The 27,893-nt window shown below is 36.0% G+C and overlaps 1 protein-coding gene across 3 annotated transcripts in view; it reads left to right on the forward strand.

Annotated features, from left to right (window-relative positions):
- Positions 1-27,893, forward strand: part of FSTL5 (follistatin-like 5) — a 306,883-nt gene that overhangs the window by 209,718 nt on the left and 69,272 nt on the right. For all 3 annotated transcript variants that reach the window (XM_010586080.1, XM_010586081.1, XM_010586082.1), the window contains exons 7-8: positions 19,309-19,429; positions 27,653-27,814. In XM_010586080.1, coding sequence (XP_010584382.1) covers positions 19,309-19,429; positions 27,653-27,814 — 283 coding nt within the window. The remainder of the gene's footprint in view (positions 1-19,308; positions 19,430-27,652; positions 27,815-27,893) is intronic.

The following is a 27,893-nucleotide window of genomic DNA, read 5'->3' on the forward strand; positions in this document are numbered from 1 at the left end:
AGTACTACAGGGGTGGCTTCTGTGAGAAGCTACTAGAAGCTTTCCCTATGTGGGCTTGAGCCAATGCCAGCTGGCTCCAAGTTGCACCCACTGCTGGCCAAGGCCAAGCCCAGCAGTGACAGTGGTAGCACCTCTGGGATTACATATTTAACAAAGGCAAAAAGTTGCTGCGCAACAGAAACTGCATCTAAAGGGAAGAGTGAGAACATGTGAGAGAAACAACCCTGCAGACACCAAGGTCTGTGAAGAAGGAGGGGGAGGAGGTGCTCCGGGCACCAGAGCAGAGATTCCCTTGCAGCCCATGGGGAAGACCATGGAGAGACAGGCTGTCCCCCTGCAGCCCATGGAGGTCCACAGTGAAGCAGATATCCACCTGCAGCCCATGGAGGACCCCATGCCAGAGCAGGTGGATGCCTGAAGGAGGCTGTGACTCCATGGGAAGCCCGTGCTGCAGCAGGCTCCTGGCAGGACCTGTGGCCCCGTGGAGAGAGGAGCCCCCGCTGGAGCAGGTTTTCTGGCAGGACTTGTGACCCCACGGGGGACCCATGCTGGAGCAGTCTGTGCCTGAAGGACTGCACCCCATAGAAGGGGCCCACGCTGGAGCAGTTCATGAAGAACTGTAACCTGTGGGAAGGACTTGCATTGGAGAAGTTCGTGGAGGACTGTCTCCCATGGGAGGGATCCCGCACTGGAGCAGGGGAAGAGTGTGATGAGTCAGCAGAGACAACGTGTGACGAACTGACTGCAATTCCCATTCCCCATCCCCCTGCTCCACTATGGGTGGAGGAGGTAGAGAAAATTGGGAGTGAAGTTGTGCCTGGGAAGAAGGGAGGGGTGGGGGAAAGGTGTTTTAAGATTTGGTTTTACTTCTCATTACCCTACTCTGATTTGATTGGTAATAAATTAAATTAATTTTCCCCAAGTCAAGTCTGTTTTGCCCGTGATGGTAATTGGTGAGTGATCTCTCCCTGTCCTTATCTTGACCCACAAGCTTTCCATTATATTTTCTCTTCCCCATCCAGCTGAGGAGTGATAGAGCAGCTTTGGTGGGCATCTGGCATCCAGTCAGAGTCAACCCACCACAAGGGTAGGTTTAGATTAGATATAAAAAGAAGCTCTTCATTATAAGGGTGGTGAGGCACTGGAACAGGTTGCCCAGAGAGGTTGTTGATGCCCCATCCCTGGAAGTGTTCAAGGCCAGGGTGGATGGGGCTTTGAACAACCTGGTCTAGTGGAAGGTGTCCCTGCTCATGGCAGAGGGGTTGGAACTAGATGGTCTTTAAGGTCCCTTCCAACCCAAACCATTCTGTGATTCTAACCTCTTCCTTTTTGAGAGACAGTAACTCATAGTCAAACAATGAACAAATCAAATTGGTGAGTCATACTACCATAATCAAAAAGCTACCAGTCCTGTTCAATACAAAAACTTATTTTTGTAACAAACCAGCTTATTTTGAACTTTCCTTAGTAAATAAAAGTTAGGTTGCAATGCAGCAATTGCAGTGTCATATCTTCTATGTGGTCCAGCAGTATTCTGTGTGTTACAACCAGGTTATATGAAGTTCACTTTAACAGCCTAGTTGCAGGTTTTCCTTTCACATTATGCTTATGACACCTCTTAAACCAATCTGTTACATCTCTCTCATAACTTTTCTACTGAATTTGTTTAATGAAGTAATTAGATTTGAATAACAGTAACTCATTAAAGTCAGCCCATTTCTATTTTTATCAGTATTGAATTGCCCTTTATCTGTTACAGAGTATTTCTTTTAAGTAGGATGCATTATTACCTTTTCTATTTAATGGGTCAAATACCAATTTTTTTTCTGTATTCCATCTTGAAAGTAAAGTGAAAATAGTGTCAAAGATGACAATCAGCTTTATCAAATCTCTAATGCTTTTTTATTTACTTACAGATATGCCAAAAGTCTTGACCACCAGTGCAATCATCTCATTCAGTTCTCTTCCATTCTTTATTTTTCTCTTCCCTTTTTTGGAATCTGATTTTGAGTCCTAATTAACTCTTTAGCAGTGGGATAAATCACACAAAAGGGAAAGTTTGGATATATGTAAGACTTGCAAGATGTTTTATTTGTTTTGAATATAGAAGCTATTTTAGTATTTATTTTAGTGATGGCAAGATGAATGCTACTTTAGACTGTACATCATGTTTTCATGACACTGTAAAGACACATTTAAACCAGGTACTAGTGTTGATCTGTAATCTTCTGGGTTAGTGAAGTACAGTGAAAAATATTATGATGAGGTTTCATTTACCAGCACTGATTCCCATTAAAATAATCTGGACATGCAACTTCTATAACTCTAGCTTAATCAATGTTATAAAACCACAGAACTTTATGATACATCTTGTTATGTACATCTTTTTATGGTGGGGACTATTTTAACTTTGAGCCAGCTGATGATTCTGTCTTTGTGAAGAAGCATTAAGGTCCTCATGGGCTTTCTCTTCTCTTGTGCTAGATCAGTGCTTCATTTTGTCTTCAGTAGAAATGAAAGTGTTGATTTTGGAGGTGAACAGAATCATGTTCTGTGGACCATAATCTACTCCCATGCTTTCAAGTGTTACTGAGATAATGATCTGGTCCTTTTTCTATCAGAGTGGGGCAAAGTAATTGCTTCTTGCAGAGCTGAGTCCCTTGTCTTGCACTACTCATAATTCTGTGTTCTAGAGCTGTTTCTGCTAATCATATCCAAAATAGCTGAGTCTGTTAGTATTTTCTTTGTTTTTCAGAAGTTAAAAAGGAAAGGCCTTGGGACAGTGAAAGGTGGTAATATAACATGTACATCCATTCCCCCTTAGCATGAAGGATCCTTGTAAATAACCTCAGGCAAGCCATGTTAACCTACCTGGAAGGTAGCATTATACATTTTTGACATTTACAGACAGAAACTGTTAAAATAAAATAAAATAAAATAAAAGGGACATTGTGGATTTCTGCGTTGATTGGTTTTTCCAAACCAATTTCTTAACACAGCGCATAGAACACATCTTTAGAAGAGCAGCTGAAATGATAGTTCGGTACTCCTAGCTGTTTAAGAGGGTCTTCTGTGTGAGCTGAAGTATGTGAATACCAAAGGTGTTCAAAACATTGTTATCCTTGTTCTCCATAGACATACCTTCCTGTACATTGCAGCTGATTCTGTCTAATTTCACTGGGGATTCCAGAATACATCAGTGACACTTTTTTTAGAAATTTAGAAATTTCTAAAAGTAAACTTAGAATATAAAGACAGTAAATAACAACTTAATTGATTATTGTTGGTAATTATCAGTATAGTTATAACCACCCCCGCCTGTTCTGTTTTTAAGTTTTCTGTATTAAATACTAATTAGCAGATCCTGTAGAAACATGGAAACATTTAAGGAAGGTACAGAGCTAGCCATTTCATTTATATTATTGTTCTGCTTTCAGCAAGCTGTCTTTTAGATACATCTTGATTTTTCTATCATATTATTAATACAAACATTGTTTATTATTGTCCTCCTGTTATAGTAACCTGTACTCTTTTTTTCAGGGACACCAAAACTTCTATCACACCTATCTTTCTTTTCACTCTTGCCCATCTTCCCTGTATTTTAAAATTACAGGAAAGCTATTTGATCTATTGTGTTATAAGCCGACCAGAATTTTTGTAAGCATCTTTTTTCACTACCATAGCATATTTCTTCCTCAACCCTTTCTTTTCAGTTCAAATTCACTATTTTTTCTGTTCTTTTCTGTATATTTATATGTAGAGATGCAGGTTATGTCTCCACTCTGTATTTCTGTATTGTTAGCAAATTCAGCTTGTGCTGTTAATTTCTGACTGGTGCATGAAAAAATTGCAGTTTGATTTTTGTGGACAGTTATAGACTTACGCTTCTCATTTTTTTTCCTGCAGTATACATTCCTTCAGCCTCATGAAAACCAGCATCACTTCTGAATGCTTTACTACTAGTTACATATTTATTTTTTCCAACTTGTCCAGGTCATTTTGCAATGCTTTTGCTATCCTACTAGACTTAATGTGTTCCACATTAAGTGGTTAGTCCTTCTTAAAAGCATGAGAAAGATGTTTTGTTAATAAAGGCCTCCTGTGGCTCACAGCCCTGACTTTCAAATCAGGACATTAAATAGGAAGGCCACGTCACCAGTAACAAAAGTGCTTTGATATCGAAGAGTCTGTTTCACTGAACAGAGAGGCACAATTGCTTAAACTCCAAAAAAAGAAACCCTTTCTGCCCCTCCCTCCCAAGCATCCCAGGAGGAAGAATTAAGATAGGTAGGACATAATTACCTATTGGGAATTTGGCTCAACTGGCATTTATAATATTTTTAAAAATAATAATAATTAATAAAAAAATTTCCAGAAGTGTATCAAGGTATTGATTCAGTGCTGACTCAAAAAGAAAATTGCTACCCACCTGTAAAATCACCAGTACTACTACTTGCAAAAGTGACATGAAGCAAATTACTTATTGAGATCAAGCCTGCTTAGTTTCTGAGCTCTGACAGGATTACAACAGAAGATGGTATGTCTGCCACAGTTTTCAAATGATGACATTTAAGATTTCTCTGAATCAAACTGCTCAGTGATCTTACCTACCTGTACTCCCAGTACCATGTATCCATTCATACCTAAATTTTATTAATGATCTACTTTAGGACAGGCCAATTTCTCTTTCATCACCTGAAGTTCTGTGCCATATGTAAACGTTATCACCTTCCTGTGTATTCTTCCTTTCCTTGTCAGTTTTATACCATTTTTATATACTGTCTTGATAATCTAGAGCTCCTTTTTCGAAAGCTTGCATTCAGAAATTTTTCTACTTGGGCATAAGTAACCCTTGTATCCATGGCCAAAGTGTTTTCATTATTCTGTTAAAGAGGGGAGATAAACTAAAAGTTTTCCTAAATTTAGGATTAATTATGGCAATGCCTTTATGTGCCAGTGCTTTTAGTGGTTCCTGTAGTTTTGCTTGATTTTCATGTAGGTTTCTATTTCTAGTTCACATCTATATAGCTAAAATGCTGAATTTTAACTGTAGTATATTTTACAGGGTTTTAATAATATTTATTTGTTTACATTTACCATGATCAAGACTGTGACAAATTTACATGTCATGATCATGAAAACCTTGGAACACTGGAAGCCTTGGGAACAATTGCTCAATAAAGCAGTGGTGCTCTTTCTCCATCCATCATCTGGTCACACTTCAACTCTGAGCTGAAGGAAAAGTCTTGAGGATGGTCATCTCTACAGTCTCCTTCTGGCTATTCTCAGCTGGCTCCTTTTGCCATTTACTATGTTTGCTGCTCTGTCTTCTCCCAACTTTCATTTTGGCAGTGCTTTAAAGGTAATAAGATTGATACAACCATACATTTTTACACCATCTTTGGAACATCTGTACAGTAATGACATATTTTGATTGTTACTTGCCTGAGTTGGACTTGTTGTATCTAGAGGTGAAAGCTTCCATTTTCAATTTTCTACATTCCAAAAAATTCTGCCAAACCCTGATGGAGAATCAACTTTTCAGTCTTTCTTGCTCTTTGCAGGATTACTTTTTTCTTTGACAGTTGCTCTGGGCTGCATCTAATCTGATAAAGAAGGTAGGAGATGTATTCTTCAAAGTGGCTGGAAATTACAAAAAGGAAGATGCATTTTTGCATTGGGGAACAAATACATCAATGATGCCCATCTAATTCTCCTTTCATGTATGCCTGGCTATTGTAGCACTTAAAACTCCAACCAGAAGTAGGGAAGTTGAAACTATTATTTAGGAAGTTCCTAAATAATACCTAGTTTGGTTTGGCGTACAGATTTAACCTACCCTAAAGAAAGGAAAATTCAGGCGAATTTACAGAGGATCACTGAATCTGCATTCCTTATTGTACTCTTGCGGGTAAAATGAGATAGAAGTGACTGGATTTTTGACAGTTACCCCAAAATACTTAACAAATATGGTTTTGTTTTGCTGTTGATTAATGTTTTTCTTCTAGAACTTCCTAAGGAAAATATCTTCATGTTTTCCAATGTTAAGTCGTTTCATATAGATATTTAATTGAACAAGTGAAGAGGAAAAAAAACCCACAGAAACATTTTTTAACTTAAAATAAAATTCAGAGTATCTTAATAAAAGAAAATATTCTTGTCCAATCTCATCTGAAGTAGGTTTTCTTGTCTGGTTTAAAATCAGATTTGGGTGTCCATTTATTCTTAAGAATTTTGATAACAGCAATAGTTAGGCATTTCATTTCAAATTGTCCTGTTACTTAATTGGGATGAGACTATATCTTTGTAAAGTACGTGCTCCCTCCAGGCAAAAGTCTGTCTTTGCAGACCTGTTTATGTTAATGAGAAGTAAAATGGAATTGCCATACTCTGGCACAGTAAAATATCAACGTCATACCACTTTTGTCTACGAGATGTTTTAAATTTTGTGCAGCAATTTGGCAACTATTCAGAATCCTGTGAAATTCCTGCTATTGTCACTTACAGTTAATGAAAGATGATGGAAATTCTGTTTTGCCTTCATGTTTTTGACATGATATACATTAGTTTTAACGTCAGACAAGAAATTCATTCATGACAAAGGCTTTGAAGTTTAAACTGTGAGTGTTAAAACATTAACATTTTAAGTTATAGTAAAAGGAAGGCAGGAAAAAAAAGCCACCTTTTCTCCCACCCTACTGAATTAAAGATCTTATTTCTGACATGAATTCTATGATCAGTTAGCAACTGTTAATGACAGGTTTATAATTAGAGTAAAACATAATTGAAACCAAGGGTTAGCTAGAGGGATCAGCAATAGAAAAAGAACTTCTGTGCATTTCAGTCTTCCAAAGTAAGACTGTACTGTATATAAGAAAAACATTTTTGATGGTATTTCAGTAATACAGTTGCATATGGTAACAGTAGCATAGAAGCTTTCCAGTGAATAGTGCTGTCCCATTGTTTAATATGAAAGCATAGTACAAAGGTGAAAAAAGAAGGTATAGTGTATATATAGCTTCATGGTTCATAAAGGACTTGTACTTCTAATGAATTTTTAGGTCCATTACAGAAAGCAGTAGTTAAAAAAGCAAAAATTAAATACAGGAGACAAATGTAAACAATAATGGTTTACTGAGAAGTAAAATTATTTTGGTAGATCTCATAGAAACTTGAAGTCTGTTAACAAAGAGTTAGCTATTGTGACAAAAGAGGATTACTGATTATGATTGGCGCAGCAGTAATAAAATTGAAGCAGTGGATGTCTCACAAAAGAGAGAACCGGTTATTCAGTTCAAAGAGAGCACAAGAATATGGTCATGACTCAGTGAGGTACTGTGATTTGCATATAAATCTTTTATATATGTGTTTTGTTTAACTGGAGTTTCTGGTCTTATTTTCAACTGTGCAGTTGAAAGTACTTGTTTGTTGGGGTTTTTTTAAACTGTTATAATGCATAGGAAAACATGTACCTCAGGCACTTTGTTTCAAAATAATACACAGAATTTTGCAGGTAGCAGTATATGGTAAACTTGATATGTATAACAAATGATGTGAGCATTTAATAAGAACAAAGTTGCTAAATATCAGCAAGATTTCTTTACTTTGTTAATAATAGCCAGAAAATATTAATGACCACTATCACAATCTCTTGAAGAAAAGGGGAATTTCCATCCTCATTTCTGTGACTGGAGGACAGACTAGATCTAACAGAAAGATATGTACCAGAAAGAAGAAACACAAATATCTAACTGGTAAAAATTTGTAGAAAGATGAGATTTTGTTAGTTCAGCATTATGCTATTGTATTTGTGTATGAAAAGCCATCAAAATACATGATACCTATAGGCTTATTAACTTTCTTCATAACATCTTGGCTTCATATTAGTAAAAGAACTGTACTTGGTACATACAGCTCTAGAAAATATCTTTGTCAGTGCTACCACATGCTGAAATTTTTTTTTTTTTTTACGGACAAGTTTCTGACCACTGTAATTTGTCTTGTTTTGCACCAGGATCTTCCTGAAGTAGCTTACAGTTTACCTGATTAGAAACCATGACTAGAGGACACAAAGGCTATCACTAAAAGTATCATGGCAATTCATCTATGTAGAGAGGGTAAAAGAAAAAAAAAAAAAAAAAGAATTGTTCCTACATAACTAGTTGCAGTGGTTACAGTGAAAGTCTTGAGGTAGCTGCCAATGACACTGAAGTGTCTTTTCTGTCATTGACATCAAGGAATTGATCTTGCCTAGTAAAGCTTTCTTGTGATAAAAGATGAGACTGATGAACATGTAATGTTGTATTAGTGGTTTGAGCAAAGGCAATGTGTATGTAATGCTTGCAGATAACTAAGAAACTAAGATTGCTATTAAAAGTAAATTGTCTCAGCTTTCAAATTTTTGTTAGTGTAATTCAACTTTTGCTTGTTGTACTCCAGCTTGTACTAAGTACTTAGTTCAGATTGACTGGGATTTGCTGTTTGCTTAAAAGGCTTTAAGAAAAATATTTTAATGAGTATTGAGTGTGTCAATCTGGGCTAGACCCTTGTTAAGTGAAGCTGCTGTGCTAGTATTCAAGCTGTCAATATTTTTATTTTATAAGCAAAGAACAAAAGATGGCAGTGGATAGATGTCACTGTTATATGTATTCAGATGTATACTTTAAAAAAATCTTTTGTATAGGAATTCCATTCAAAATCTTTCTAAACATGTATGTGCCCGTTTCTTATATAACATACTTGATAATACAGTGCCATTTATGTTAGTTCATTAATAATCCAAGTAATGTGTGTGACTGGCCCTATTTTCTCTCTACTGTTGTCTGGAGATCATATATTAATGCTGCATTTAAGATGAGAGATCATCTTAAAGAAAACTATTCAAGTTACAATATGCTTTCTTTTTTCCCCTTGTACCCTAAGAATAACCTAACGTGAATCATTCTGATTTTCAAAATCAAGTTTGAAGGTACTAGGTTTATTTTTTCTTCTTTTCCCTGTATCTCCTCTTCAGCTACCACAGAGTAGGAGATTCTCTACCAATCTCTCTCTTTTTTGGTTTAGGTAGTTTTGTCTGCAAGATATTTGAAAGCTGTGTTTGTTTGACAAGGTATTTTATTGCCTGTTGATTGGTTTATCACATGCACACAGGGTAGCTTGTAATAAAATTTATCCCGCAGAGCTTTTGCAGACTGCATAAAGTTTGAAGACACTCAACTTGCCTGTCTGTCTCACTCCTGGGTAGTTCATGAAAATGGATGAAAATTGGATGAAAGTTTTAGTAACGTGAAAGTTTAAAGTTTGGGGTTTTTTATTGATTGTATATTCTCTTGAGTTTGTAAAGAAACATTCTGAGAAATTTCTTTCTGCAAAAATAAAATAAGTGAGTTCTGTTATTTTAAGATAAGCGCAGTTGTGCAGTTCAGGAACCAAAGATATGGATTATCGTCAACATAAGAAAAGGGGTTTGCACTCATGAATCTAAAACTGAAACCCAGTATTTTATGCAGTAGGAAGATCAAAAACTCCAATAAACTTGATAGATTTAAAACAAAAGTGCTTGTAAGCTAAGTGATTGAAAATAAATTCAATCTTATCCCAGTGTAATCATGAAGAGTTCATGGTTTTATAATCGGGAAAATCAGGAAGTATTCCATGATTTCTTTGCCCTCTTCTTACAATGAAAATGTGTTTCAAGAAAGAAAGTAGAAATGGGAATGCTCTTGCCAAGCTTATTCCACATATCTGACCCTAAATTGAGTCACCTTAAAGTGTAAATTGTGTCAGTACTTCAGCTTCTTTGGGGCCTCCTAGCACTCAGATATCACTTTAGAATGTGATCTGATAGAAGTAAACTGCACAGTGCAAAGCTAGTTCCTTTTCGCAGATCTAGCTTGGAGTGTAATAATAAATACATCTACAATTAAAACCGATTTAAAAAAAAAAAGAACAGTTTGGGGGAAATTATAATGAACTGTGGTAATTGGGTAATTATTATAAATTCAGGTCACTGATTATGATGTTAAATTTGAAAATATCTGTGAAACGAATGTCAAATAGCTTTATCCGATTAAATCTGATTATATAACAATTTGTTTTGTTAAAAAGGAGTAGAAGTTAAATGGTATATGAGTCATTCTGAAGATCTCTGCGTGTAACATGAACCAATAAAAAAAGACAGCTGTATCAGAGCATACTGAAATTTCCATTTAAAATAAGCTGTATCTACTCAGTTGGAGATTTTGAATGTCTAAATAAATTAGCAGTCATTATTGCAGATTCATAGCAAGATAGCATAAAGTTACGGAGTTTTTGGGGAATTAAAAGATAAGTGATGTTTTATGGCTAGCCTCAAGAGCTCTAGTACTTTGGCAAAGCTGTCACTTAGGTCTAGTTCATAACTCCCATATACAACATCCACATTCTTTTTACACAACTACGTATAAAGTGAGGTTGGTATTCTCACTGGTGATCTAGGAGTGAGGGTTTTTATGGCACTTTTCTGTGTGGTCCCTCTTCAGGTTCTTAGGAAGCTTGTAACATTATTAGGTTTCAAAATAGCAAAACCAGTTTTTAATCAACTGACATAGTTTGACAAAGCTGCTGCATGTTTTCCATAGAATAATGGATGTTACGATTTATTAGATGTTACTATTTCCTCATGAAGTGAAACTGGAGTTCTTACCGTATCCAAGAGGATAAAGGAAAAATCATACCTCTTTACTTATTTAAGTAGGTACAGTGTTATTCTATTCATTTATAGTCAGATAAATAATCTTTTTCTCAGATTTGCTGAATACAGACAAATCCTGTTCAATTCAACTAATGGTTGGGATTTGCAAAGTCTTATTTTAGGAAGAGATAATAAAGGGTGATCTCTGCATTGACCATTTGTAAGACAAGCTTAGGAAGATATGCATGAAGATTTCCTCAGGATCTGAGAGTTAGTTAGATGTTTTGCATTACTGAATGTTCACCTTTTTCCCCATTGGTAGTAGAGTGATGCTAGCAAGGCTACCTTGCTGAGCGGAAAGACAGCCTTTGTAAAAATCACTCTTTTTTTTTTTCTCTTTCCATTTTCCTTAGTGTCAAGAAACAGAGGGACCAATGAAATAACTTACAATGTCTAATTGTAGCTAGGATCTTTGTTTCCATGGTCAGCAGAGAGAGGTAGGCAGTAATTCAAAGCAATGAGCAAAGACAGATCCACTGAATGTCCCATGAAAGGATTTTGCTACCTTTAGCTTTCTCAACTGACTGTAAAAGAAGCTTAGGAAGACTGATTTCCCTTGACTAAAGTTAGCCTGCATTAATAACCATGAACTGTTGTCTGGTGTTACATTTTCCAGAATAGAGTTTCTATTAAGATCCTGTCACTTTCTACTGTATATACTATGTTACTACTTACTATATTACACTATGTTCTTTCTTGCTTTAAGCTTTGACTTGATTTGCAATTTTCTGTCAGGCTGGTTCTTCAATCAGTGGATTTACACTAGATTCATGATTTGTTCTTACTGCAGCTGTAAAATGTGAGATTGAGAGAAGGTATGCAAAATTTGTGCTTAGGAAATTTAGGTTTTGTTTTCCCTCTTGAGCTAGAAGGAAAAGTTAAAAAATCTTGGATTTGTGCCAAATGCAATTATTCTCAGATTTCCTCATGGAATTTAATGTCTCTGACATGCACTAGCAAACCACAGAGTTGCATTGCTCTGCCAACGTGAACAGAGAAACTGACTACTTGGAAAGTAGGAGTTGTAACATTGACATTGGCATGAAAAGCCTGACCTGAATTTGTCTGGCAAACCAAGCATACATCAATAATTATTTTTAAATATGTTTCCAGTAACTCCTCAAAAGATTACCTGCTCATTGTGCCCTTGTAATTAAGTTACAGATACCAAAAAATAAATATGTAAAATATGAACAAAAATGTGACATTAGTGTTAGTGGTAATTCCATGAGTCGACTGAAATCAAATACAGAAAGAATGGAGGGATGTATGGGAAAAAAGGGGATGATGTATACTGGCTGTTTTTTACAAGCAAACAACTGTTGTTTCAAAAGTATCTAGATAGCTGCAACTATTGATGCAGCTTTCCCTTAGCAGACCAATGCAAAATTTTAATTCTTAGGTGCAAATTATTTTCCGATCAGTTCAGAGACAGGTGATTTTTTTTTCCTTTTCCCATAAGAAAATCAAGATTTCTCTTTAAAAGGAGGAGGGGAAAGTCCCCACCCAAATTGTGTTGTCATTATCACTGAGCTAGTATAACAGTGTTACAGTGTTTACATTATTAACCATCAGTAAAAAAAGATACCAACCAATTTAATTTTCTTCTTTGTTGTAGGTTTATCAAAGACTGCAAATAGAAATATAGGTTTCATATGTAATCAAAAAGCTATTAATTAAAAATATTTGGTGCTTGCTAATACCATTTATTAAGGACCCAGTAATCTCACTTTTTTCATCTGAGGATAATGTAACTAAGAATTCACATCTCCAGTTCTCATTTCCTCCTTCCTGTATTCTTTATTGTCCTTTTTATCTTTGGGTTTTTTTTTCTTTTTCTTTTTTCTTTCCTTTCCCAAAGTGTGGAGTTTTGGAGTTAAGATTAGTATTTTGAAGTTCTTTAGAAGTTGAAAATTATAAGGCCACTAGAAGATTGTATCAACTGTTTCTCCTGGCCTACATGACACAGGCCCTGTAAAATCAGTACTGTGAAAGTGTGTAAGTGTAAACTTTGGTGCATAAAAATCACCTTTTTCTTATGTACCAATGTTGAGGTGCTGGTGTTCCAGGAAACACACGTAGAATTCATCAGCTGCCAGAAACTGAGCTTACAGATGGGAAATTTCAAAACAAGATTGTTGCGTTAAAGGGTAAAGAAATTTGGCAGAAAATAAACCCCCTTGGATTCCACCTTGTCCTCAGATATCAGAGCGGCTGGGGGCAGCTAGGCTTAGATTCCGAGTGATGCCCAATTCAACACTGTAAGTCCGGTTGCATTCAATCTATATTGAACTATCACAATTACAGATGCACTAATAGCGTAATATACTTCCAATCTAGTCATGTTCAACGAACTATCATGGCCAGACTTAGGGATTGTGGTCACATTCAATGAACAATCACAGCTAGATTTTAATGAACAGTACAGTTTATTAAAGCAACAGGAGTACAGGTTCTTTTGCGTGGCCAGTGATAAATATACTGTCTGCAAAGCACATGCAAGTAGCAAGAATACAGTCAATCACAAATGCAATAAATTGTGGAAAAAACTCTAGAGATTTCTAGTTGTCCCAGGGAAGCACTCACTATAACCAAGGGTTCGAATCTTACCCAGTAGGCATCCCTATGGGGGGAAAGAGAGGTTCAGCCCGTCGACTGATCCCAGAAGTCAGTGATGTCCTCCTGACTTGTCTATGATGGTATCTGCCCTAGTATTCCTCCTCTCTTAAGCCCTTTTATACTATTTTCTTATATTTAGGTGGAGCTTGAGTGACTCTAGTCATTCATACCTTCATTATGATTGGTATAAAATCTCCTTGCTTTACTTCTAAAGGTATATGCTAGAGAAAATTCAGAGTGCATGCTCAGTGAGGGGTGGTCACACCATAAAAGTGGGTAGCTTTTGGAATGGAGGTGTGTTTTGGTATTATAATGAGATTATAATGGGCAAAGTTCACCTAGAGGACATGATTTAGCATGTCACTACTCCAGAACTGGGCACTTATGATTTAAATCAGAAGTAAGGCAATAGCGTTGACAGAACTCTATTATTTCACCTCCTTGCTTCAGTGGACTCAATGCAGGGACCTTCCATACTTGTTCCAGTAGTTACAGTTCCCCATCCCTGCGGTGATATCGCAGAGCCTGGCCACAGTGTCTCCACTCCGCTCCACCCTCTGTGTTGTTTCTCTTAGCGTCAGCATACCAAGCTCCCCTGGTGTTGCTAACATCTAAGGTTGTAGGTTATGTTGCTTAGGGAATTATTATGGAACAGATTTCATGTATATCTACCGCATTCCACCCTGGAGGTTTACCTTCCCTTAAGAAAGGGACATACCAACAAGTCACCTCCAGCAATCATTTACAGTATATTCAGTTTTATAAAATGTTTGGATCTCAGTGTAAAAAGCTGGGGCTGAAATGCTGGTCAAAAAGTTATCATCTAGGCCTGAAAAATTACAAGAGTTTAAAAAAAAAAAAAAAAAAAGTAGTACCCCTCACCCCCCAAACAACAAAAACAAAGAAACAAATCCCACGGAAAAACTAGAAAGAAAATATTGCCTATTTTTTCAGTTCAAGATGAACCCTTTGGATCACTCAGAAAGTGGAAAACCAGGGTACCAAGCACTAGTTTGAATTATGTATGTTAATGATTTAACTATGATATACCTGTATGTTATTTGGGACTTTAAGCACTAGATCAAAAGTTATTTTGTTGAAGGTGTTAGACCTTCTTTTCTAGAACAGTCATGCTTCCTGATTTAAAAAAAAAAATCTTCTGTCAATTTTGGGTATAATGGCTTCAGACCACCTAAATCTAGACTGCATTCCCAATTCATTTTTCTGAACTTCTTAAATTCTCTAAACTGAATGCTCAGTTATATGTTACAAGTGCAATTTGGGCAGGGAACATTATGGATGCACTGAGTGAAAAGGAAAATAAAGACATATTTTTCATTTCAGGGGAGGTGTTTTTTTGGGGGGAAGGCTGTGATCTCTAGATGCGAGAATATTCAATATTTGGAGTACAGGTTTTTATACAGACAAAAAAAAGTTATTTAAGAGAACAATACATTGACAATAAATTAAATATATTTAAAAAAAAAACCAGAAACCAAACCAAAAAAATCTCTATGATGGTTAACAAATTCAAGCAGTCTGTTTCATTATACATTCTCCTGTGGGGAGAAAGCTAGTAACAGTCTTTCTAGAGCTGTTAATGAAGAAGTGCAGGCAAATGATCATAGACTCTCTCCTATGCAATGCATTAGCATATGAAAGCAAGTTATAAAACCAAGGGAAATAATTATTGATTTAAAAACAAAAATCACCTTTAGTTTTCTGTTGTATTAACACTAAGATAACTAAGCAAAGATTGACTGTCAAATGAATGTTTTCTTTCCATATCCCTTTACTTGTTATTTGTGACACGTATCATGATTCTTAAATGTTGTCCTTCAACAGAACAGATTTGCAGTGGAATCATTGTTAAAATAATTGTTCAATTCTAGGGTTTTTTTATGCATGGCAAAAATAATTAGAGTTTCTCAATTTAACTGTAAAAGTACCATGCCATTTCTATTTGAACAGTAGGCTATTTAACAAAAATTGAGCTTGTAACAATGTTTTTAGGGTCATCAAATACTTTTTCAAAAGGTAAAAAAACCCTTTTCTGTATGTATTGCTGTTGATGTTTGAAGGCTCTGGTTCAATGATGGTTGTGTATGTCTGTTTAGATGCAGGTTTTTTCAGTGACTTAGCTTGGGAATTATTCTATAAAACACTAAATATATGCCAACATCCAGTGTCAAAGAACTCTATACTTCATCATCCCTTTCAAAATGCTGCTTACAACATTAAGTTCTCTTTGTATTGAATTGTTTGCTTTAATTAACAAAGCAAACATTGAACTCGATAAGATAGGGATATTTGTTTTGTAGTCCACAAAAAAAAAAATAATCCAACAACAGCAAAAAAAGCCATCCATAAAATTCAAACTCTCTGAGTGATGAAATGACAATGTCATGTGGCAATCCTATTGAAATACTGATGTCTCAGTAAAATAACCACAGGGATGTTTTATCCATGGTTTCTGTGAAAAAGAAGGGAGAAGTCAACACAGAAATCCATTTACTTAGAAAATAGCTATGCTACCTAAAGATAGCATGCTACAGTGAATCAGTCAAAGGCCTGGAACAGGTAAGTGTGCTTAAAAGCAATATCTAATAACTTAGCATAAAGAATGTTAAATTACACTAGTCTCCAGACTGCATTGTAGCAGCTAAATGTTAATACACTCCATCCTATGTCCTATTTTGTTCACAAATACATTTGGTAGAGATTAGGCAAAAAAAAATTAGGCAGCAATAAAATTAGCCATTTGCTAGATAAAATGTAAGTACCTCTAGTCTGGCTCTTTTGAACAGCTGTTCTTCATCTTCCACTAATAAGTTGAAGAGCAACACTTTGAAAACATGTTTAGCTAGTAAGGGGAAAAAAGTTAATTGAACTTACTGCTTCATACACTTTAGTAAGAGATAAAGATAAAAAATATCCAACTAGGAAGATTGTTGGAGTTATTCAGGTGGGTTTTTTTGAAGGGAAATCCGGTTGTATTGGTTCACATAATCAAAGTTAAAAGGTAAGCATTAATAGAGAGTTCTTTTTTTTGATTTTTGTAGTGGTAATTTATAATTGCATGTTGAAGACTTGGTAGAAATACTGTCTGTGTAACTGAAGTGTTAATACGGAAAACTATATTTATCTTAAAAAAGGCAAGTTATTGAAAGTCTTACCAGGTGGGTTAATTTTTAGGTGGGTTATTTTCTTTTCTTAATGAGCAACTAGCAGAATCACCTGAAGCACAGAATTGTGCAATGTGAAATTTAGTTGCCCAAACACCTTTGGGTGAAGAAATACAGTGAGATATATGTTTTCTGAATAATATTTTGAGTATATTTAAGGAAAGAAAACTGAAAGATTAAAGGGAAGTTCATCTAGATTTCAATTTTCATGTTTAAATTTCAATCTACAAGAAGACTGAAGACATTATAATGAAAAGCAGCTTGAGTGAAATATGAGCATAAAATCACTGAGGCTATGTTCTCTGGGGAAGAATTAAAACTGGAGAGTGGGGACTGAAAAAAATAACTCCCAATAAATTGGGAAAGTGGTAGGTGAGATCATGGAAGAATGTAAGAATAGTCATAATGGACCAGAGGTTAATCTAGCCCAGTATTTTGTCATTGATAATGTTTAGAGGATAGGATGTAAGAATAAGGCAGCACATAGTAATAATTTTTATCAAAGTTTGTTTACTGTGCAGCTTACAGACTCCCTGAGTGAGGTACTAAAGCTGAGTTTTCTGTGAATTTGAGGAATTTACAGAGAAGGTTACAAAGTTTGTGAAGAAAGAAGTAAGGAAGAACTGGTTGGGGGTATAAAGGTCAGGGCAACCTTGTCAGCAGTGACCATGAGATGGTATAGTTGAGGAGCCCAAGAAGAGGCAGCAAAGCAAAAAGCAGGAGCACAGCCCTGGACTTCAGGAGAGCAGGCTTCAGGCTGCTCAAGGACATGCTTGGAAGAACCCCATAGGAGACCATGCTGAAAAGAGGAGGAGTCTAAGAGAGCTAGTTGATTTTCCAGGATCACTTTCTCTATGCTCAAGAATGGTCCATCACAGTGAACAGGAAACTGAAGGCAGCTTGAAGCCTGTGTTAATGAACAAGGAGCTCCTGACAGAACTCAAATAAAAAGGAAGAAAGGTGGAAGCAAGGACAGGTGACCCAGGAGGAACATGGAGATACTATTTGAATGTGCAGGATTAGGAAAGACAAAGCCACCCTGGAATTGGGTCCGGTGAGGGACATGAAGGGCTTCTACAGGGCTTCAGGGCTATATCAGCAGCAAAAGGAAGACTAGGGAAAATACGGGCCTGCTGCTGAGTGGGGCATGGGACCTGGTGACAAAAGTAGAAGAGGCTGATGTACTGAAAGCCTCCTTTGCCATGGTCTTTACCCGTAACGCTTGCCTTCAGGAATCCCAGATCCCTGAAACCTGTTTACAAAAGTAGTGCTTCTGTAATGAATCACTGAAACTAATGAGACATGTAGGTATTGTAGCTTGGTGATTATTCCTATTCTAATGGATCAGACATCTGTTGGATACTTTGGGCTCTATGTGTGAACCTGTGTGTATGTGTGAATATTTGTGTTGCATATAATTATAATGTGTGTATTTTATAGTACCATATCCTGTGGTTAATCACAAGGAGAGGCTATTTTAAGTTATTTAAAGATTTTAAAGGCTATTTTAGAGGCTATTTATGTTAAGGAGTTTAAAATGCTATAAGCTGACCATGAATAAGTTGTATTGTATACATAAGAATATTGAGAAGCTTTGAAAGGTAGCTGAGTTTATGACAGACTATATTAACATTAGGCATATGATCATAGAACACGGGTTCCCTTCAGGAGCAGGGGCTGACCTACATACTATAGAAAATCTGGCATACTTATTCCTAGTATGAAACTGACTGTTTTGCATGTTTTTCATCATAGTTTATACACTTTAATTTCTGAATTAAATGTTTTACAGCAGAAACTATCTATTAGGCTGAAAGACATTTTTCATAGCTTTACATTTCTATTTTATATTCTTTGCTCAAATAATCTAATTGCTGTTTTATGTAAAGACACTGCATATTTAACAATAAAAAGATTGCTAGGTGAGACTGAAAAGAAACTAACTGTCAAAAAGTGTCCCTGAAAAAAGTAAATCATGGAATATAATGTAGAAAAAACAACTCCTGGCAGGATTTGTACAAGCACTTTAGACTCCATGGAACGTAGACTGGAAGAACTAGATTAGACTAGGACTGCTATTTTAGGGTGATCCTTGCAGACATAAAAAATAACAAGGAAAAATAAAACAATATTAAATGTTGTATATGTATTTACATTATTTGGCATCATTTGCAACTGGTTGTAGATTTTAAATGATATTGTATTAATTAAAATTGAACTGAGACTTGAACTGGGAATCAAAATGAGGGTCAAATTTTGCACTCTAATCCACTGAAACCTGTATGCCAATTAAAGATATTTAAAAGAGCGAAGCTAAAAATTGTGACTTAAATTGAAGAAAAATGAGAAAATTTTTTTCCTGTGTATCTGCTCATTTCAAAGTATGACCATTCTTACTCAGGATGTCATCTACCTTGCTAAATTGTGCAGCGATTTAGTTTTTCTATCTGATCAGATCCAATCCTAAATAGCTTTTCTTCTGCAAATAACTATTATAGCTAAATAAACAAACATATTACTTCTGCAGAGTTTAACTAGTTGTTAAAATAAAAGTTGTATTTTCTTTTACAGACACAATATATGTGGCAAGATCAAACACCACCACCATTTACAAATACAATATTTGGGTTTCAGATTACTGTCAGCTATTCTGGTTTAATATTTGTGATGTTTGATATTTGCATCACAGCTTTGTTGCCAAGATGATGAGCATAATTACTGTAGAGATGGAGGCATAATTATGATAACCTTGTTTTTAATCTTTCCCGGTAGGATTTTGGAGATGATGGGTCCTTGTACATTACTAAGGTTACCACAACTCATATGGGAAATTACACCTGCTATGCTGACGGCTATGATAAGCTCTATCAAACTCATATTCTCCAAGTGAACGGTAAGGAAAAATGTTCTAATTACCAAGTCATAAGAGACTTGGATTTGGATTTTTTTAAGCAGATCTGTTGTTGCTGGTTTACTTTTTTAATATTGTGTTACAGCTTAACAGAAGAAGAGATAAAATTTTCTTTTTCTTATTGTTCTCCCATAAACAACTGTCATGGTTTAACCCCAGCCAGCAACTAAGCACCATGCAGCCACTCACGCACTTTCCCCCCCACACAGTGGGATGGGGGAGAAAATCAGGAAAAGAAGTAAAACTCATGGGTTGAGATAAGAACGGTTTGATAGAACAGAAAAGAAGAAACTTCTGATGATAATGATAACACTAATAAAATGACAACAGTAATAATAAAAGGATTGGAATGTACAAATGATGCACAGTGCAATTGCTCACCACCTGCCGATCGACGCCCAGTTAGTCCCTGAGTGGCAATTCCCCCCACCCCCACTCCCCCCAGTTTCTATACTAGATGTGACAACACATGGTATGGAATACCCCATTGGCCAGTCTGGGTCAGGTGCCCTGGCTATGTCCTGTGCCAGCTTCTTGTGCCTCTCCAGCTTTCTCGCTGGCTGGGCTTGAGAAGCTGAAAAATCCTTGACTTTAGTCTAAACACTACTGAGCAACAACTGAAAACATCAGTGTGTTATCAACATTCTTCTCATACTGAGCTCAAAACATAGCACTGTACCAGCTACTAGGAAGACAGTTAACTCTATCCCAGCTGAAACCAGGACAATAACCTTGCAAAACAATAAAATACAATAATTTTCATTTATGTCTTCCGTATGAATAATAGTAATTAAAAACAGTAAAGATAGTCCAGAGGACTTGCTCTGCACTGTGAACTGTTCACTTGGGAGGATTTTTAGTATGTTATCTGCAGAATAATAAGTGGTTTTATAAATATATAGAGATATATACAGGTAAAGTAGTTTTATTATTAATTTAGTAATTCTGGAGAACACATTGGGAAAAATAAGTGCATGGGTCTCTTGTGTTAAGAATGTTGCATTTAATATAAGATTAAAAAATGTCTTTTTTTTTTTTTTGGTGTGGGGTTGTGACCTTGTGGTTTCCTGTTATTTCAAAGTTCATATTTTTCTTTGACTCTTAAGTCTACCTTTCTGCAGTAAGGTACCAGTATTTGTTATTCCACGTTGATACTTATTCTTATCCAGAATCATGTTTGAACTCAATCTTCTCCTGCAAATTTACTTTGCATTAACAGGCTCTAACTTTCTCCTGAAGCGTAATCTAGACCTAGTTTCTTGGCCACTGCTGTTGCCATCATTCTTTGTTTTGTTAATTGTTAATCAGTTGCATAAACCCTTATTATAATTGACTTTTCTTGACATCTCTTACCCCAAAATGCTGAAATATTTTCTGTATTCATATCTTTCATTGATATTCACACCAAATGCAGCTTCCAAGATTATTTTCTTTTAATATGACTCAATCTTCTTTTAATAGCCTTTTTTTTTTTACTTTCTGTTGTTAATATCCTTCACACTTTAAATTACTTTGACATTTAGTGCTTGTTTGCAGTTTTCTTAACATGTTGTCTCTGCCATTGTGTTTCTCCAGGAAACTGGCTTAGAATATCTATTTATCTATCTCTCTCAATTTTTTTTTTCCAATTTCTTCCCCTCCCAACCCCCAACGCTTTGTAAAATGGAGTGTCCTCCCTGAGCTAATACATGGCATCAACATCTTTTCCTCCTTCAAATTTTTCTTCAGGGATTGTTTTCTGTCATTTGAAAAGTCAGGTAGCAAACACTGGCTAAGCTAGTGAGAAGACTGAAACGCAGTTTACTTGTATTTTAATTCCTGGAGACATAGCAGAATTATTGGTGAGTTGAGCACATTAGAAGGTCCTTGACCAACTTTCTCATGATCTGTTTTATATGTTCTGGTTTATCAAATTTTATACTTGTCAACATGTTCCCTACGTATCCCAGTGTGTTAATAATCCTGAAGAGATGCGTTGCAGCAGTTAAAATACTAAGATTCTTCATGTTTGGCTCAAGTTCAGCACACAATGAGGCAAAACTCTGCTTAAATTGAAGAAGGTTTTCTGCAAGATTAGAAAATCAAGAATCATAATTTGGGAGAGGTGAAGGAGGGCAACTGTAGATTTTTCTGGTGATGAAGTGGCTGTCAGGAAATTGTATTTTTCATCTGGAAACCACTGTAAACCTCTATGGTGCAAAAGGCAATCACTGCTGTTGCTCCTCTGTATCATTCATATAAATTTAAAGTTCTCCAAACAAATTGACTAATCCATGTTTGTTCTGCTCAGATAGCTGCTGTTTCACAAGTTGGCACTGGAGCGGTACCTTCCAACATGATTTTGGATGTTGATTTTTTGGGGGCACAAGGAAAAGGAGAAAGGAGTCCCTTTGAGCAATAGGATAATTTGCTGTGCGTATTGTGGATAAATGGAGTTAAACCCATTGAGATTAAAAGTCAAATGAACAGCTCTTCTACAGTTTAGATCTGTACTTCTAAGCAGTAATCTTCCTAAGCACAGGCATGGTGGTCAGTACTTGTAGCTGTGGTAATGGCTGATTAATATAAAGTTATTTGTATTAACAAGAGAGTCAGACGAAAGGTTAATGAGATAATGAGGCTTCGTTGATCACAAAGATCTAATGTGAAGGTTCAGTGAAAACAATGTAACTAGATTTTAAGTTCTTTCTTGATTTCCATTTGTGTGAATCTATATATTTTTAGAAAAATATTTATATCTATTTACATCAACTAGTTTGCAAATATTATATATATATAATTTTGATTTATTTTTCTTTTAAGATTAAAATCTTTAGGGTTTGGGTTTTTTTAGTTTTGAATTGACTGGTACAGTAGTAAAGAATAATGAGCTTCCTTTGGAGTCTTAACAATACAGCTAATGAGCACTGTAAAAGACATGCTTTATGGTGAGAAGATTCCGTCTAATCTTATACAAATAATATGGTAAAGTAAATGTTTTAAGCAATCTTATAATAAGTTGTTATTTAACCCTTTTTCATATAAACTGTAAAAAAAAACAATACAAAGTTGTAATGGGGAAGGAGTAACTGTTTCATTAAATAATGCTAATTATTAACATTTACATAATACTTAAACTTTCAAAGTGTATAATTTCATGACTAGATGATTCTCAGACTATATGAATCTGAGCCTGTCAGTTTGATTTTTATTTTATTTCTCCATATATCTGTGATATTGAAATTCATTCTATCAGGAATTTTTCCTTTACTGTTGTTGACATCATATGTCATAAACTCCATGAATTGGAAGGTCTGTTCTCAGATAATGATAGGTGTATGTGATGGTCTTAGTATCACTGAAGACAAAGAGGAGCTATGTAATTCAATCTCCCATAAAATATTTATAATATGAACTCCATAATTTGTTTGTTAAAATCTGTCTTTACTTAATTTGTATTTCAGAAGGATTTGTATAATTTCCCTTATGCTCTGTTTTTTTCCACAGCAGCCATTCAAAAGTTTATAGGGGAATGCTGGTAGAGTTCTTCTAAACAAAGTAGTAAACAGTGGTCAGAGCAAAAAATCTGTAACAAACTCAGATATTCTTGTAATATGGGTCGTTGTATTTCATAGGGGGCCACCTGTCTGTAAAATGTCCTTTGATGGTATTAATACGTTCAATTAACCACTTTATATGTTAATATTCAGCTATTTAAGACAACAGAAGTGTATACATCAGTTAAGGGAAAAAACAGAATTTGAATAATAAAACAAGACTTTTTCTTTCCTTATGTTTCTGTTATTGCTTATGTTAATTAAAGTGTTAAAGGAGCATTTTTAAAAATGTTTAATCTTTCTTGTTATCACTGTTCTTAGGATTACTTGAATGTGATAGCTACATCTGACACAAAAAAAGTCTTGAAAATTGCTGTTGAAAAAGCTGAAATACCTAGAAAGTTTGTGTTTTGTCATTAACCCGATGTTCATCAAGTTACGGATCTATGCTGTCCATAACCAGAGATGTCAATATTATTGATCACATTGGCAGTTATAGACATGATACCTAGATGAGTTTAATTATTTTTTTTAATAAGTCAGTTTTTCTATTTTACAAGCCATATACATTTCATAGCCTAGATATTTCAAAGTGTAAATTTGAGGAATTTCACTTTTGGAAAGCTGTTTCTAGACAAACAAAACGTTATTAGCCATATTATAAACAAAAAGGAAGATTGCCTTCAAATTCAAACCTGCTCTAAAAATGATATGAGTTTATGGTGTATGTTACAAATCAACTTAATATATATGTAGCACCAATGTGACATTTTTCTTTCTGTTTATATATTAACAATGGTATCCTACTCCCTGAGCTTTCACATTGATTTATAAGGCAAGTTCTTTGCAGAGAGGTGACAAGAATTTTCCCCACCTTAGTTCCAAGACAAAAGGCCAAAAGTTTTGGTACCTTACGGTGAAGAAAGGAGAGTCCAGACCCTCAGCCACATATAAATTGGTTATTTATAATGTCTAAAGAATTGTTTACCACCTTTGTTTTCCCAAACAAAATATCTCAGTTTAATCAAAAAGGAGAGTTATCATATACAGCAATAGAAGAACCTAGTTCACTATATATATTACATGTTTCTTTCTTAAACACATACATTCTCCCTGGATTCCAGATAGCTTGAACAGACTATTTTCTCTCTTGCCCCGCTACTAGACCTGACTGAAATAATCTTCAGGAGTTTTTATAGCAATTATAAGAGGTGTTGAATAACTGCATATTCATATTTGGAACCAACAGTCTCACATGGCCTTTTGAACTGAATGATAAGGGATGTAGGATTAATTCAGTTATGTATTATATATAATTCTGCTGAATATAATCATGCAATGTCTTCTCTCCCCTCCCTTTTTAACCTATCTAATGACCTCTCCCTTATAAAGTAGGCTTCTTTACGTTAAAATATTAGAACATACCTCTTTGAAAATCAGTGTGAACAATCACGTTATTTGTGTACTTAAAATTTGCTTTCTGGTAATATTTATGGTCAGTTACACAAAAAAGTGATTGAAATGAACCCAAATAGTTTACATCAAGCTTGTCATATCAAATTAACTTCTTAGTCTGAGCCCACACTGCACTTATATTTTAATAATTATAAAATAATTGCACAGTTGCACAGTTCTTGGTGGCATATTACTGGTAGGCTCTGGGGTAATATAAAATAAATTATAATGCAAAACAAGGGTTGAAAAACTTTTCTAGTTGTATAGATAACCTATAAGACACAGATTTGCTGAGGAAAGTGGGAAATGACAGAAAACGGAGGAAAGCTAGGGCAAGAAATAAACTCTAGTGTCATGCAACTATCTCTGTGTCTGGGAAAACAGTGCTAAAGGGAACAGGATCTACTACAGAAATATGGCATAGTAGAATAAAACTCAGACCTACTTTCACTTGATCAGGTCCTCACCTTCACATCTCCTAACCCTTGAGTAAACTTAGCAACAATAGCATCTTGTGATGCAGGATTTGATTTTGTTTGTTTGTTTAGGAAGTACTCGTTTTCAGTTATATTTTATGAAACTTTTTGCTAAGAATAGAGTTGCCCCAAAAATATCATCTGCCTTTTGCCCAAGCTAAACTAATACATTCCTTTTTCTATTCAGTGAAAATTCTCCAAAGTTGGACTGTTAAAAAAATTTCTCTTCACACACACTCAGTAGAAGTCTGTTAAGATGTGGTAGTTAAATACCCATAAGTTTTTATATGCAATGAGAATATTTCACTGGCACAAAAAAGACAAGAAATATCCTATCATAGGTAGTCAAGAATGCAATGAGTTGCAATGCCTTGCTATTGGTCCTACAAGTTGTTTGTGTTGCTGAGATGCTTGAGAGTATTAAATGATGGCAATCCTGTCTCTAAGGAGACGGAGCTCCTTGCCCATCTTGAGGCAAGGTGGAAAAGTAAACTATCTGGCTTTGATGCAGTGGGAAATCTGCAACATGGGGTAGGCTGCCTAGAGGACCTTCTGTCAAGAAATGCTGACCAGGGCAGACATGAAAATTGGACCCTAAGAAATGAGGCAGAGTAGGATTGGGAGCTGAGGTGCCGAAAGAGGCTCAGGCCATCTGAGCATGCAGTTGAGTGGGGCTCGGTCTGAGGAACACAGTGGGGAAGGCAAGGTCTCAGTATGGAACACACAGATCCTATGGGAGAGGAGACAGAACAGGGAAGAAGTGGAGAGGGAACAGGAATAGGAATGTCAGGCTTGAGATGAAAAGTAGAGGTCCGTGTCCATAAAAGCTAAGTCTCTTCCAGAAACTCAGTAGAAACCTTAAATCCCTGATTTTTATACGCTTATGCTCTCAGCTGGTAGTCAAAGCAACTAGCAGCCATAATTTTCCTATTTGTTATCTCCTTCCGTGTTCTTTTATTACTTTTTTGCAGTTTGCATATTGGGGTTATGTGCAATTTTCTGTGTATATTATTCGAAAAGACCCTCATCTATAACTATGTTTAAAATATCCCTGAAACCTACTGATTTTTGTATCCTATCTGAGATACAGTACATTTGCATATTTCTTGCAGTATAGAAATCTGAGGCATTTTTGTGCTCTAATACGACAGCATGCTGGGACATTTCTTGTAAACAGCTGGATAGCATTTGAAAATATTTAATCTCGTGCCAAAATAGACACAGTTAATTTTTGATCTTGTTATCTTCTTTCATTATCAACTGATACTTCATCCTCTACCCAGCTGTGTTTTATGACACCAGCTAAGTATTCCACATTTTTAAAGCTGCTTTAAACAAAACTTTGGAGACCAGGAAATATGCTTTTTTAGCCTTCATTACAGTTAATTTTTTTTATTGTTAGAAACAACGTCAAGCAAGTTCTTTCTATACATAATTACAGATATGATCAATAATTATTCATCTAAAAAACCTACACAGCAATATTTTTAAATCCTGCTTCATCATTGATTACCAATAGGAATATGTCCACTGTGTTGTCATATGCCCTCTCTCTGCCAATGCTGATGTGTGTTAAATAGCAGATTTTTAGTTGGTAAGCATATACTGCAGCAAGTTTCCTAACCCTGGAAAAGTGATGTCAACAATTCTTATGTTTTGCTAATAATGAAACTCAGAAGACTAGTCTTGTAAGTGTCCCGTTTAATATCATCATTAATGCTCTGGATGATGGGGCAGACTTGTACCTTCAGCAAGTTTCCAGATGACAGCAAACTGGGAGGAGTGGCTGATATACAAGGGGGTCATGCTGCCATTCAGAGGGAACTTGGCAGGCTGGAGAAATGGATTGGCAGGAACCTCATGAAGTTCGACAAGGGGAGGTGCAAAGTCCTACACCTGGGGAGGAACAACCCCATGCACCAATATATGCTGGGGGCCAGCAAGGTGAAAAGCAGCTTTGCACAAAAGGACCTAGGGGTCCTGATGGACACCAAGTTGACCATGAGCCAGCAATGTGCCTGTGTGGTAAAGGTGGCAAATGGTATCCTGGGCACAGGAGGTCCTGTCTGAACATCAGAAAACACTTTTTTTACTGTGAGGGTGACTGAGCACTGGCACAGGTTGCCCAGAGAGGTGGTAGAGTCTCCCTCCTTGGAGATATTCTGAAATCTAGATATGGTCCTGGGCAACTGGCTCTAGATGGCCCACCTTGAGCAGGGGGACTGAACAAGATGACCTCTGGAGGTTCCTTTCAACTTCAACCATTACGTGATTCTGTGATTACATGTTTTATACAGGTAAAATGGGTTGCTGATAGGTGTTTTTGAGAGAAGGGAAAGGTGGAGATGAAGTATTAAATAAAAGGTTTGTGGAACAGAACAATTAAAATCTCTGTACATCACATCATAACTTACTGGTTGTACATTATTCATATTTTATAAAGATATTTAAGGAAAAATAAAAATCTTGTTGCTCAACCGCAAACTATTGAATTAGAATTCAGGCTTTTTCCATTGTTACCACAGACAGTGAAAAGAGGTTTTCCTCACAGAACATTCTGCTTCATAAATTTATTGTGACAGAGTTCAGCATTGAATGTCACTGAATATGTGACTAATACCACATCTGTGCGTTGTTTATATATAGGTGCAGGAGTCTTTAGAATTGCTTATAATTATTTTTCTTAAAATGAAGATAATACTCTTCTCCACTAAATTGTAATTGTTTCCTGCCTTCAGTTCCACCAGTCATCCGAGTCTATCCAGAGAGCCAGGCAAGGGAGCCAGGTGTGACAGCCAGCCTTCGGTGCCATGCTGAAGGTATTCCTAACCCACAACTTGGTTGGCTGAAGAATGGAATTGATATCACTCCGAAGTTATCCAAACAGCTAACTCTTCAAGGTAAAGGGGCATATTTATTGTTTTCTACAGGTTCCAAATGCTTTATCAGTGCATCCTTTCCATACTAGCTGTCCTTCTT

The sequence above is a fragment of the Haliaeetus leucocephalus genome, unplaced genomic scaffold, assembly GCF_000737465.1.
Source record: "Haliaeetus leucocephalus isolate CR32 unplaced genomic scaffold, Haliaeetus_leucocephalus-4.0 Scaffold140, whole genome shotgun sequence".
Taxonomy (NCBI): domain Eukaryota; kingdom Metazoa; phylum Chordata; class Aves; order Accipitriformes; family Accipitridae; genus Haliaeetus; species Haliaeetus leucocephalus.